Source organism: Manihot esculenta, chromosome 15 (assembly GCF_001659605.2).
Source record: "Manihot esculenta cultivar AM560-2 chromosome 15, M.esculenta_v8, whole genome shotgun sequence".
Taxonomy (NCBI): Eukaryota; Viridiplantae; Streptophyta; class Magnoliopsida; order Malpighiales; family Euphorbiaceae; genus Manihot; species Manihot esculenta.
In genome coordinates, this window is record NC_035175.2 from 8467342 (window position 1) to 8480966 (window position 13625).

The 13625-nt window shown below is 35.0% G+C and overlaps 2 protein-coding genes across 2 annotated transcripts; one reads left to right on the forward strand and one right to left on the reverse strand.

The window, feature by feature from the left end:
• Nucleotides 1-804: 804 nt before the first annotated feature.
• LOC110601156 (probable polyamine transporter At3g13620) lies at nt 805-2662 on the forward strand. The gene has a single exon (XM_021738192.2). The coding sequence runs from the start codon at nt 1077-1079 to the stop codon at nt 2469-2471; it is 1395 nt and encodes a 464-aa protein (XP_021593884.1). The 5' UTR covers nt 805-1076; the 3' UTR covers nt 2472-2662.
• Nucleotides 2663-5343: 2681 nt separating this feature from the next.
• LOC110600932 (constitutive photomorphogenesis protein 10) lies at nt 5344-13439 on the reverse strand. The gene is made up of 5 exons (XM_021737868.2): nt 13195-13439; nt 12224-12496; nt 11232-11305; nt 5932-6079; nt 5344-5605 (listed from the first exon to the last, which is right to left on the reverse strand). The coding sequence occupies exons 2-5, from the start codon at nt 12447-12449 to the stop codon at nt 5508-5510; spliced, it is 546 nt and encodes a 181-aa protein (XP_021593560.1). The 5' UTR covers nt 12450-12496; nt 13195-13439; the 3' UTR covers nt 5344-5507.
• Between the last annotated feature and the right edge of the window lie 186 nt (nt 13440-13625).

The window sequence follows — 13625 nt, forward strand, 5'->3', positions numbered from 1 at the left end:
AAAAAGCTAATATCATGTATAAGATTTTTTATATTTATAAAAATTTAATTTAATTCAATCATTTTTTTGTATTAAAATGAAATAATTCCGATTTTTCTAAAAAAAAAAAAAATCATTTTATGAGAAATAACAGTTTTTATAATTGAATTGATATTTTTTTTTCAAATAGGGGTAAATATTTAAATCATGCCCTAAACATTGTCTCAAAATCAATTAGGTCAATTGGGACCATTTACCTCTTGAAAATTCATTATTTAGGACTAAAATTTTTAAATTAAATTATGTGCACTATAAGATTAATGTCCATTAGTCTATCAAAACTCTGCCTCTTCTAACGCAAAAGAAAAAAAAAATTTTCTTTTATTTAGTGCCTATAATATTAAGTGTCCTTTGGATAAAAATTAAATAATTTGATTAATTATCTTTATAAAAATCTCAGACAATAACGCTTTAATTAATTATCTTTGACTCGTGTGATGTAATGTTAAATATAATACATTTCACTTCACATGAAAATAAAGTTATAATTATTATTTTAAATATCTATATCACAATTTATATATATAATATATAATATATAAATATACAGATTTAGTTCGATAACAAATTCGATTTAAATAAATTGAAAAAATTTCAAATTCTATGCATTTAATTATCAATCTTTATTTAAAATAATATATATATATATATATATAATATAAATATTTAATTTAATTATTATGAAATCGGATCTTATTATTGTATAATTATTTTTTTTAGTTTAATTATATTTTTTAACTTAAAAATTTTGATATATAAATTTTTCTATAAACCGTGAGAGTTGCTGCGTATTTTGTAATTTGGCAAGCTCTGATTCTCCTTATCACTGCCCATAATCTTGCGTTTCTCTTCTCGAAAGATTCTCTTACTTTCTCAGCTAAATAATTGCAAATCTCTTACTGGCTCAACCTCCATCTTCTTCTCACCATCAGTCTAATACAAACCCATTAAACAATTGTTTTCCAATCGTCACAGTAGAAATCCAAATCATAACATCTGCTCCGCAAGATAATCTCACCCCAAACCCAGAACCCACCATGCAAACTCCACCAAATATGCCTGAAGAACTCCCTATCACCACGGCTCCCACCACCACCGCGACTACCAAATTATCAGGGAAACTCACTCTTGTCCCTCTCATATTCTTGATCTATTTTGAAGTCGCTGGTGGTCCTTATGGTGAAGAACCTGCTGTCAAGGCTGCAGGACCTCTCTATGCTCTTCTTGGTTTTTTGATATTTCCTTTCATATGGAGTATTCCTGAGGCTTTGATTACAGCTGAGCTTTCCACCGCCTATCCTGGAAATGGAGGTTTCGTTATATGGGCTGATCGTGCTTTTGGCCCCTTCTTTGGATCCTTAATGGGGGCTTGGAAATTCCTGAGTGGTGTCATTAATATTGCTGCCTTTCCAGTTCTTTGTATTGATTATATGGAAAGGGTACTGCCGGTATTGGATTCAGGTTGGCCTCGAAAAATCGCCATATTGATTTTTACACTAATTCTATCTTTTCTCAACTATACTGGATTAGCCGTAGTTGGCTATGTTGCTGTTGTGCTTGGTGTAGTTTCTCTTTCTCCTTTCGTAATTATGTCGCTCATTGCAATCCCCAAGATTCATCCCCCTAGATGGGTCAGTTTAGGCCAAAAAGGTGTGAAAAAAGATTGGACTTTGTTCTTCAATACCCTTTTCTGGAACTTGAATTTTTGGGATAGTGTCAGCACTTTAGCTGGAGAAGTAGACAAACCTCAGAAAACATTCCCTATGGCTCTATTTATAGCTGTGATCTTTACTTGCGTGTCTTACTTGATTCCTCTCTTCGCGGTGACCGGAGCTGTTTCTGTGAATCAAAGTGAATGGGAGTCAGGGTTCCATGCCACTGCAGCAGAGATTATTGCAGGGAAATGGCTCAAGTATTGGATTGAAGTTGGTGCTGTGTTATCTGCTATAGGCTTGTTTGAGGCTCAATTGAGCAGCTGCGCTTACCAGCTTCTTGGTATGGTTGATTTAGGATTTCTTCCTACTTTTTTTGGCAAAAGGTCCAAACTGTTTAATACTCCTTGGGTGGGGATATTGCTCTCAACTTCGATCACAATTGGGGTATCATACATGGATTTTACTGATATAATTTCATCAGCTAATTTCCTGTATAGTTTAGGAATGTTGCTGGAATTTGCATCTTTTATTTGGTTGAGAAAGAAGTTGCCAGAATTGAAAAGACCTTACAGGATTCCATTAAGGCTACCAGGATTGGTGATACTGTGCTTGATACCATCTGGGTTTCTGGTCCTGATAATGGTTGTTGCTACTAAGACTGTTTTTTTGGTGAGTGGCTTGATGACTGTGGGAGCCATTGGATGGTATTTTCTCACGAAGTTTTGCAAGTCAAGAAAGCTGTTCAAATACAGCAATGGTGAAGCTGTTGAAGGGTGACAAAAGCTCAATTAGACGGTTGAATTATTCGCAGAAATGGACAAATAGGGAAAGAAAACAAGTTCCTTGTCTCAAGCTTTTCATCAGCAATATTGAAGCTTCAACGAGCACTGTAGCACCTGTCAAGATCCATAAATATTTTGTTGTCATCTCTCTATTTCTCCTTCGTCAGCTTTTTTTTTTTGTTTTTTCCTTTTACAAAACAGCTTCTTCGAGTTTACTCAGTATACAAGTCCTACATCCTAAGAATTTGTGTAATAATGAATAATTTTAGTTGTAATAAGCTGATTATTTGTGTAATAAATTTTACAAAAAGGTACTCAACCACTAAATTATTAGTCAAAGGAGATGAAAGGCATCAACTATGTTACATAAAAGTCTTTCTTTCTGGCCCTCCTTGATGACAACTTCTCTGGGTGCATACAACGGCATATAATATTTTATATTTTTTTAGAATATGAAATTCTTAATGAAGTATATTTTTATTTTTTTATAGTAAAAATCACTTTTAGATGCTAAAGCAAGCAAAGAATATTTACAAACTCATTAGTTAATTTGAGCATGGAGTATAGTTTACTGCACAAGATGTGATATTGTCAACATATAAAATAAGGGAAAAAAATAATAAAAAAAATTATGGGCATGATAATTGAATAGTGTGCTTAAAAACTAAGCAACCACAAGTCATTTCCGAATTAAAAAGGTACAATTATTAAAATTCCTTTGGGTTTTTTAAATTAATCGAGAATCACTACTCCTATGTCAGAAGAAAATCCCCAACACAATCTGCCTGCCTATAAGAATGGGATTCTTCTTCTTTTTTTTTTTGATTGGTCATATCTTTTTATTTTGGTCATATTAAGAGCATACACATCCTTTCAAAAAAAAAAAAAAAAAAAAAACCCTCATAAAACAAGCTGATGCTTTTGATGGTGATCCTCGCCTGCACATGCTTTGACTATGTGTCATGGTTAGGTGTATGAAGGAAGAACGGAACAATAATTCCATAAAAAGTCTAAATTTATAATTTTAGGAAAAAAATAGTTATCGCTCAATTGAGAATCGATGCATTTATATAATTGCACTTTAAATTGATTTTAAATAAATTCATTACATATATTATATTAATTGCAATACATAATTTTTTGAGTTTTTATTTTGTTCATATATATATATATATATATTAATAAAATTTAACTATTAAATTATATATGTGTATTGGTGATGATGATGAGCAGAGGACTACTGTTGGGTTCGAGGTATATGGACTGGAATGCGGATGATTTGGGTGATCGGGTTTTGTTGGTGGGTAGAAATTCCTCTAGATCAGCTTCAGCAAAAGAAATGGGAATTGAGATGGCCAATTGCATCTTACTAATGAATACAAGTGTGAATTTGTTAATGAATGGGAGGAACCATGCGATCCATCTATTGAGATTAAGGGTTCTGGAATTGAAGTTTGGGGCATTTTTAGATTAGAAGAGGATGGTTGGGGAAATTTTACTTATAGCCCAGGTCAGAACCTAATTGGATTTTTGCACCTATGCAATGGTATTGTCAGCAGAATGCCCCAACTTTATCAGGAAACCAGTAACCAACACCATTCTTGTTCTTATTTGTGTTTCCCTCAAAGATGGATTTTAATGTGCTTTTGATATCAAAATCTGTTTTTGATATCAAAATCTGTTTTTGATATGAGGGGGTAGGGATCTGAGTTTGAACAAACTGTTGAGTTACAAATGAGTTTAGTTTGCTGTTTCTGCCAGTTAGCTCTACGAGTCTTTCTTGGGGTGGGGAGTAGTCTTTAAGTCTTTCTTTATTATAAATTCTAAAATTCCATTAATTAATTTACTTTGTATTAACGAATTAAAATAAATAAAGATTAGCTTTTAATTATCATAATAGTGAATTATTATAGATATTTTTTGTGAATTATTATAAATATTTTTTATCATCATATATTTTTTTTTTATTTTAAATAGGGGGTTGGGGGAGTCGAACCTTAGACCTCTCAGGTCTATCAGGAAGCACTTTCCACCAGGCAAAGCCTCGGAGTGCATTTTTTATCATCATATTGTTATCCCTTTCTTTTTTTATGTATAATAATATGTACTATAACTTATAACTAGATTATAGATTTAAATTTATTTATTTTTTTTAAAAAAATTATTCTTAGAATAATAAAATATTAGGCACATTAAAAACTTTTATTGTAAGTTCAGTTAAAATTTTTATACACTTATAATTTTAACAAAAAGAGTATATTTTTGGTTCTTAAAATATTTACAAGATAAAAAATTTTGTTCTAAGCTTATCAATTATTTTATAGTTACCAATTTCTCTTTTAAAGTAATTGAGAATTTCAAATTTAAATAAACTCTATAATTAATTTAAGATAAAAAATTAATTAGATTAATTCTAATGATCAATAAAAATTTAGTTTTTTTTTATTGTAATAATTGTATATTATTAAAGCTATTTTTGCTAATTCAATAATTACCTCTCCCACTACTCTTTTTCTCAAAATTAAAATTACACTAATTTTATATAATAGTAGAAGAAAAGGTTATCTGTAAATAACACGTTATTTAACAAAGAGAGAGCTCTGTTCTTTGTCAAGGACTACTTCCCAATGTGCAACTAAAATTTTTTTGATAATTAGTATGATGCTTCGGATTTTCTAGCACTTTCTTTTCAAGGTTTTGATTGAAGGATAGTCTTAACCCGCCTCTTGATTTCTGGTGATTAAATTTTTCATATTCATAAGGAAATTTCGGATTTCAGGTTTCATTTTGGGATGCTAAGCTCTATTGTTTGGAATAAAAGTAGTTTGCTCCAACTAAAGTATCTTGTGTATATGATGCATCCAATAGGAGATTAGCCACGTGGCATAGTTAAAATCTTGCTATTCAGCTCCAAGAGCATATAATGACATCTCTTTGGCCACCATCAAATGTTTAGTGGAAAAAGCTTACATAACAAGACATTTACAAAGTGCTTCAGTATGGTACATTTGAAGAGAATGCCTCATCAAATTCACTTGGCAAATCGCATTGTCCACTCTGCAGCTAGTTCATCGTGTTTTGCTTTGTCTGCCAAATACAAGCGGGCAATGCCAGAGACAAGAGGATTATCTGCAAGACATCCGGATATTTAGCAAAACAAACTACTCAGTGATATGGAACACTGATGCGAGCTTGGGTTTTTAGATGCCATATAAAACGATGTTCAATGGGATTTATGAAGAAAGGAAGGATGAAAGAAAATTGGCCTATATAAATGGGTTCCTTCAGTGGCATTCATCACAGCAAAATATAAATTATTTGATTAACGTTCTCAATGGTCAGACAGGCACTTTGCAAGATTATGTCCTTGCCAACAAAAACATGCACCTCAATGACGTGAAACAAATATGAATGATAATAAAATATTTCAGTATTTCAGAAGATAGAAAAATTACAAGGGTCAGGATGACTGAACATTGATCTGATTGCAAGTAGCACTTTGTTAATTGTAAGAGCAGGACTCCAACCATCCTTCAAGATGTCCAAACTAAGGTTGCCAGCAGAATCAACGTTACAGTGATATATTCGAGTTTTGAAAACTACCTGCACATCATTCTTATAATCAACAGAACAGAAATGGAAATCAACAAAGAATATTACTACTTTTCCTTCAAAGCTAGTGTAAATACAAGTAATTGTGTAAACTTTACAAGTGCTTGATAACGTTGCTGAATCAACTAATGACTTGCAATTCGTGTTCTGAATGTTAGAATAGACCTTTAAGTTTGCTATTGTTGACTTATTTGCTGATCCTAACTGATTCTATGGATATGATTTGATTTGATTTGATTAGGATCCTTAATTATCTCTGTAATTATTATTTAATTATTTACTTCCTGTTTAGATATAATTTTTTGTGTATAAATAGTCATATAAACCAATTGTAAAGATTAAGAGTGAAATATAAGAATTCTCTAAATTTTCCCAAAATTCTTCATGGTATCAGAGCTTCCCCATCCGATGTTGGGCCTCCCATGAATGTGTCACGCATCAGTAAAATTCTGGGTGTGAGGAGGGTGTGTTGAATCTCACATCGATTGTGGAAAGGGGTAATATGCCCCTTATATGGGCCATAGGCACTCTTCCCCCTTGAGCTAGCTTTAGGGGTGAGTTAGGCCTGACTCAAATTTAACATGGTATCAGAGCATTTTCCTGATTTTAGGGTTCAAATTTAATTTTTTCCTCTTTAGGGTTTCAAAACCCTATCTACCTTTTTTGATACTAACCCAACAAGGAGCCTTTTCTCCTCTCACCGTCGGTACCAAAACTGTCGCCGGCCGATCGCCCAGCTCCGACGTCGAAAAAGCCCACACGTGAGGCTCACGTGGCTCCCTTTCCCGGCGCGTGACCAATCGCCTGACGCTGCTTCACGGCTCCGATCACTTCGGCGACGATTCCGACCATCTTTCCGGCCTTCCCGTGCCGCTACCCGGTCTTTTGGTGAATCGGTTGGGCTCTCTTGTGTGTACAACCTTGGGTACCTCATATTCTTTCACGGTTCACAAATCTTTACCATGGTAAAAGGGTCTCAATTCCTAACTCTGATTCCTCGTCCTCCAGTGCCACGTCTAACTTTATAAAGTCAGGTAATGCTTCCTCTCTTAATAATGTTCCATGGATTATCAATTCTGGTGCGAATAGACACATGACAGGCTCTTCTAAAGGCTTTCTCAATTGTTTTCCTTCTCTAACCAAAGATAGTGTCAGAATTGCTGATGGCTCTTACTCTCATATCCGGAACAGATTCTGTCAGTGCTATTACCAATGCCCTTAATTGTAAAATTAAATTCTTTCCTGATCATTGTGTTATTCAGAATCTTCGCACAGGAAAGAGGATTGGCAATGGTAGGCTGCATGATGGCTTATATATGTTGGAGGGTGATCCAGGTTCTTCGATATCTCAAGCCTGTTTTGGAGAAAATAAGGATGTCAATCAGGAAATAATACAGTGGCACAAAAGTTAAGGCATCCATCATTTTTTGCCTTAGAAAAACTTTATCCTAATTTGTTTGCTAGAACTCAGTTTGATTCTCTATTTTGTGATGCTTGTGAGTATGCTAAACACACTAGAACATCCTATCCTTTGAGTCATAATAAAAGTCAAATTCCTTTTGCGACTATTCATTCTGATGTTTGGGGGCCTACTCAAATTGTCTCCTTGTCTGGTAATTGATGGTTTGTCACCTTTATTGATTGTTGCACTCGAATGACTTGGGTCTATTTGATTAAAGCTAAAAGTGATGTCTTTTCTTGTTTTCAATCCTTTCATAAGATGGTTTGTACTCAATTTGATACTAAGGTGAAAATTTTGAGAACTGACAATGAAAGAGAATACATGGATAGTAGCTTTTCTGCTTATTTGGAGAGTAATGGGATAGTACACCAGACTAGTTGTCCTTATACTAGTGCTCAAAATAGCGTTACTGAGAGGAAAAATAGGCATCTATTGGAGGTAGCTCGATCTCTTATGTTCACCATGAATCTACCCAAAGCATATTGGGGAGATGCAATTATTGCATCTACTTATCTTATCAATAGAATGCCTCTGAAAACCCTTGACTTTATGAGTCCTTTGGCGGTTCTACAAGGGAAGAATTCATACGTTATTCCACCAAAAGTATTTGGATGTGTTTGCTTTGTACATACTAGGACGACAGGAAAATTGGATCCCAAGGCCCTTAAATGTGTGTTTGTTAGGTATTCTCCAACACAGAAAGGATATAAGTGTTATCATCCTTCCTCTAGGAAATACTTAGTTAGTATGGATGTTACCTTCCGAAAAACTGAACCCTACTTCAGTACCACCCACTCACCTCTTCAAGGGGAGAATAATGAGCAAGGAGAGGTGATCCCGAATTCTGTGATTCTGAATGATATGGCTCAACTAGAAAGTTTGAGTTCTAGTAGACAGGGGCAGATGTCCAATCAGGGAGAGAGAACTGGTCGTTTGGACAAGCCAGATTTGAGAAGGTATTCGAGGAGAGACAAGGCAAAAGAAGCCATTATGCAGTCTACTCAGAGTCAAGAATCTTCTCCTGGTGAGTTACCCAGTCATGAATCTTCTTCTAGTGAGTTACCCAGTCATGAATCTTCTTCTGGTGAGTTACCCACAACTCTTGAATGTTTCAATGACTTAGATAAACCTATTGCACAAAGAAAAGGGGTCAGATCTTGTACTAAACACCCTATTTCTAACTTTGTTTCTTATGAATCCTTATCTCCTTCCTATAGAGCCTTTGCCTTGTCTATTTCCTCTGTGTCTATTCCATAGGATTGGAAGAAAGCTCTTACAGATCCTAAATGGAAGAAAGCAATGATTGAAGAGATGAAAGCATTGGCTAAAAATGAGACTTGGGAGCTTGTCACTCTTCCACCTGGGAAGAAATCCAAAGCTGATGACACAATTGAACGGTTTAAGGCCAGATTGGTTGCTAAAGGATTCACCCAAGCCTATGGAGTGGATTACCAAGAGACATTTGCCCCAGTTGCAAAAATGAACTCAATCAGAGTTTTGTTATCCTGTGCAGCCAACTTGGACTGGGACTTGCAACAGTTTGATATGAAGAATGCTTTCATCCATGGAGATTTAGAGGATGAAGTGTTCATGAAAATTCCTCTTGGGTTCGCTGATGAGAAGACACAAGAAAAGGTGTGTAAGTTAAAAAAAGGCTTTGTATGAGCTAAAACAATCTCCTAGAGCTTGGTTTGACAGGTTTAGCAGAGCCATGATGTCCTTTGGTTACCAACAAAGTAATGTTGATCACACTCTGTTTATCAAACATCACAAGGGTAAGATCACCCTTCTTATTGTTTATGTTGATGATATAGTGGTGACAGGCAATGACAAAGAAGAAATGACTCAACTAAAGAGGTTGTTAGCTCAGGAATTTGAAATCAAAGATCTAGGAAAACTGCAATATTTCCTAAGTATCGAGGTGGCTAGATTAGAAAAAGGAATTTTCATCTCCCAAAAAAAGTATATTTTGGATCTGTTGGAAGAAACTGGTATGATGGGGTGTAAACCAGCAGAATCTCCTATTGAAAGTAATCACAAGTTGAAAGCAGGAACTGGTGAGTCCGTGAATATTGGAAGATATCAGAGATTGGTAGGAAGGTTGATTTATCTCTCACACACTCGACCGAATATAGCCTATGCTGTTAGCTTAGTCAGCCAATTCATGCATGACCCTCGCGAGACTCATATGCAAGCTGTACTTCACATCTTAATATACCTAAAGTCTGCGCTAGGAAAAAGGTTTCTTTACTCCAAACAAGGTCACCTCCGAGTTGAAGCTTTTACAGATGCAGATTGGGCAGTATCTCTCGATGAAAAGAGATCCACCTCTGGCTACTGCACAGTTGTGGGAGGGAACCTTGTCACCTGGAGGAGCAAAAAACAAAGTGTTGTTGCTCGGTCAAGCGCTGAAGCAGAATACAGAGCAATGGCCCAAGGTGTGTGTGAACTCTTATGGTTACAGAAGTTATTGGAGGAATTGAGGTTGCTCGAGAAAGACAAGATAACTTTATATTGTGACAATAAACCTGCTATAAGTATAGCACAAAATCCAATCCAACATGACCGGGCGAAACATATTGAAATTGATAGGCACTTCATTAAAAAAAAATTAACAGACAGTATCTTGAGCCTAGTTCATGTGACTTCTACTGGGCAACTTGCGGATGTGTTTATTAAAGGGATCAACAACAAGATCTACCATAATTTGATTTGCAAGTCGGGCATGTGTGACATCTTTGCACCAACTTGAGGGGAGTGTTGACTTATTTGCTGATCCTAACTGATTTTAGGGATATGATTTGATTTGATTTGATTATGATCCTTAATTATCTCTGTAATTATTATTTAATTATTTACTTCCTGTTTAAATATAATTCTTTATGTATAAATAGTCATATAAACCAATTGTAAAGATTACGAGTGAATATAAGAATTCTCTAAATTTTTCCAAAATTCTTCAGCTATATATAGAGAGGTTAATATATCTAGCCTCTGGCACTGGAGGCATTCATAAATGATTATCATTCAAAATTCAAATCTGTTCCCAATCTTCTCTATTCTATTCTCTTATTTTTTTCATAACCTCTCTCAGTTTCTCAGTCACAGAGTTGGGCTGTGAAGAACCCTACTTGGTACGCTAGGGACTGATGACCCACATGCTATGAGAATAGATTCTATTATGCATCAAGTACAACTGGAGCTCCTCTAGTTCCACAATTTATTATCTACCACGGTTGATCAATTGTGTCTCTAATGCCAATGGAAGTAATTGTCTTTATCATATAAGTAATTATGGTGGACAAGAGCATCCAATGATGATTTCACATGACATCAGATGGAGCTGCTAAAAAAACGAAATGAGCCACTTAGGTTTCAGTTCAGGCAGGTGCTCAGTTCTTAAATTTTATGCCCCCTATAACACTGATGTATTTGGAAACATTTAGCTCATGCTATTGACGCGCAACTTTGCACGAAAGCTGAAGTGGAGAAGATTGGATTCCCTGATTGCCAAATCCTGTGGAACCAATAGAGTTCCATAATTATACAAAATATGTTGCAAGTCCAAACCTACCATTAACAACTTCCAGGCTCCAAGTACACATGTAATCTCATGTTGATAAGGAAAAGTGTGGATAATAAAAATGGTATTTCTCAGAACTCTCCTGAATAAGAACATACCTTTGGAGGCTTAAATGGATAACCACTTGGAAAAGTTATGTCAAGAAAAAATATACCACCTTGGTATGGTGTTCCTACAAACACAAATATTAAAAAATTGCCAAGTTAGATTTCTGCAATCAGCTATCGCTTATGGATAGTTCTGAAGTATCATTTCTGAGGCAATTGTTCTACTAGCCAAAAAATAAGTATATATATATATAGACAAAAAGGGAAAAAACACAAACCTTGGGGGGGGGGGGGGAAATGAAGAGAAAGAAAGAGGCAGTAAACAATATTAGGCCTGAGAAATCTTTAAAACACATGCACATGCATGTTCGTGTGTGTGTGCATAATTGCATCCATAAGATGTTGCCAATAAGCACATTAGCAAAACCTCAATTGCAAGAAAGATGCACCCAAATATCCTCTTTTACCCTCAAATAGAATTGGAGAGATTATAATTTTAAAAAAGAAAAAAAAAGTCCACTTTGCCTACTCCACTTCCCCATTCCACATTTTTTGCTTTTGGCTTTTACCAATATCTCTCTCTCCTGTGATCAGGTTCTTCAACAAGATATCAAAATAGAGGAAAGAAATTAAAATAAAATTGCTTCAACTTGAAACTCTCACAACCAAGCAACACTAGGTCAGTTTCTATTATGAATTTTTTCATACAGATAATTTGTTATAGCTATTTGGCTATTCAAAATATCAATTAAATTAGAAAATTTTTTAGGCAATGTACTTAAAGATCAATATAAGATATGTTGATCTTAAGATTAACAGAATAAGCAAAGACAAATCACAATCATCAAGAAATAGTTAAATGAACAAAGCAATAAATAGAACCTCGATAAGCAAGCACATAAAAATACGCAGAATTACAAAACTAATATATATATGGAAAAAAGAAGAATAAGCCAAAACAAGAAATTGAACATAAATCAACGGTAATAAAAGCGTTAAACTTGTTAGAAAGATGGTAACGGTAGCGAATGGCATGTGGGAACCTGGGGGCCCGATAATGGTGGAGACCCAGTGGTAAAGATTGTCACCCTTGGGGCCAGCTGAGCAATCAGGAGGTGGGTCATTGTTAAGTTCCTCCATTTCCCTTTGAATTCTCTTTCCTGAAGTTGAGACTGATGTTGGTGATACCCATGAACTTGTTGCTGCTGTTGATCCTCCTCCTCCTCCTCCTCCTTCTCCTGGTATTGAAATGCCTGTGCTATTGTTCATCTTAAATCAGCAGCAGCACACCTACCTCCACCAATATGCACAGTTGACTGGCATGCACCAGAGGACCGAAAAAAATATGTAAACTAGCAAGGGTTAAGCTGAAATATTTAAATCAATACCCATGTGCATACTACTATATTGAAGTGGATTAGAAAAAAAAAACTATTGTTCAAAAAGACAAGAATGGATAAAAAACCCTCCATTGCCATGCAGTTTTTTTTTACTTCTTCTTCTTCCTGTCCTCTCTCTCTTCCTCTGTTTCTATGTTTTCCTTTCTCACCAGACCATCGTACTCGCCAACTGCCATCAAAGATAGGAACAACGTGGGCCATTTATATTGGGTGCAAACTAGCGGATATAATGGTATGGGAGAGCACATAGATGATCGTGCCGCTGGTGCAACAGCGGGAAACAAGAAGGGGCGTGAGAATTGCATATGTGATGAGTCGATTGGTTCATAGAAGTAGAAAAAGTTAAGGCTCCAGGAAGTGCAGAGGTGAAGTTTCTGTTCGTGGTTGTCTTAGACAATTTCACAAGCATCTAGCGTGCACAACGCTTTCAACTCTCACAGAAAGTCCTAACGGTAGTACTCATCAAAAGGCCTTCAGTAGGAAATTTCTAACGGAATTTCCGTGTAATAATATCATAAACAAAACAACTAAGACAAGCTGCAATTTTGCAAACAAATGCAACTAAATAGAGTCAGCAGCCACTTAAAAAGAAGTGGGTTTTGGGTCTCGGTTACCTTGATTGATTCTTTCGAGGCAATTGATCATGAAGGAGAAAGAGAAGCAATGAAGCCTCGGTTTGGAGTTTGGAGCCAGATTAAAGAGCAGGGTCATGTACTATGCTTTTATGTATGAGAAATGGTTGTGAATTTCATTAATTTAATTTAATACCATATTAATTATTAATCCTTACATTATCACTATAAACTTCTTATTAATTTACATGGATGTTTGAATTTCATTTGTTTGAGTCCTTGAATTCCATATTTTTCATTTGTTATTTAAACCTTTTGCATACGAATTAAATAGAGCAATTAATATGCTAAATTTTAATAAAAATATAAACAGAAAAATACTATATTAATCTTTTAATTAAAATTTTTATATAAATACAATGAAAATAATTAATATTTTAAAAATACCCCACTTATATAAAGATAAATTTAAA

Bases quoted from the DNA above. Each gene is read 5' to 3' on its own strand.
- LOC110601156 (XM_021738192.2), top strand. From the start codon at position 1,077: ATGCAAACTCCACCAAATATGCCTGAAGAACTCCCTATCACCACGGCT.
- LOC110600932 (XM_021737868.2), bottom strand. From the start codon at position 12,449: ATGAACAATAGCACAGGCATTTCAATACCAGGAGAAGGAGGAGGAGGA. The intron at 11,306-12,223 runs GTTCCCACATGC...TTGTGTTTGTAG, and splicing joins CACCATTATCGGGCCCCCAG to GAACACCATACCAAGGTGGT. The intron at 5,606-5,931 runs GTAATTTTTCTA...GATGTCTTGCAG, and splicing joins GTTCAGTCATCCTGACCCTT to ATAATCCTCTTGTCTCTGGC.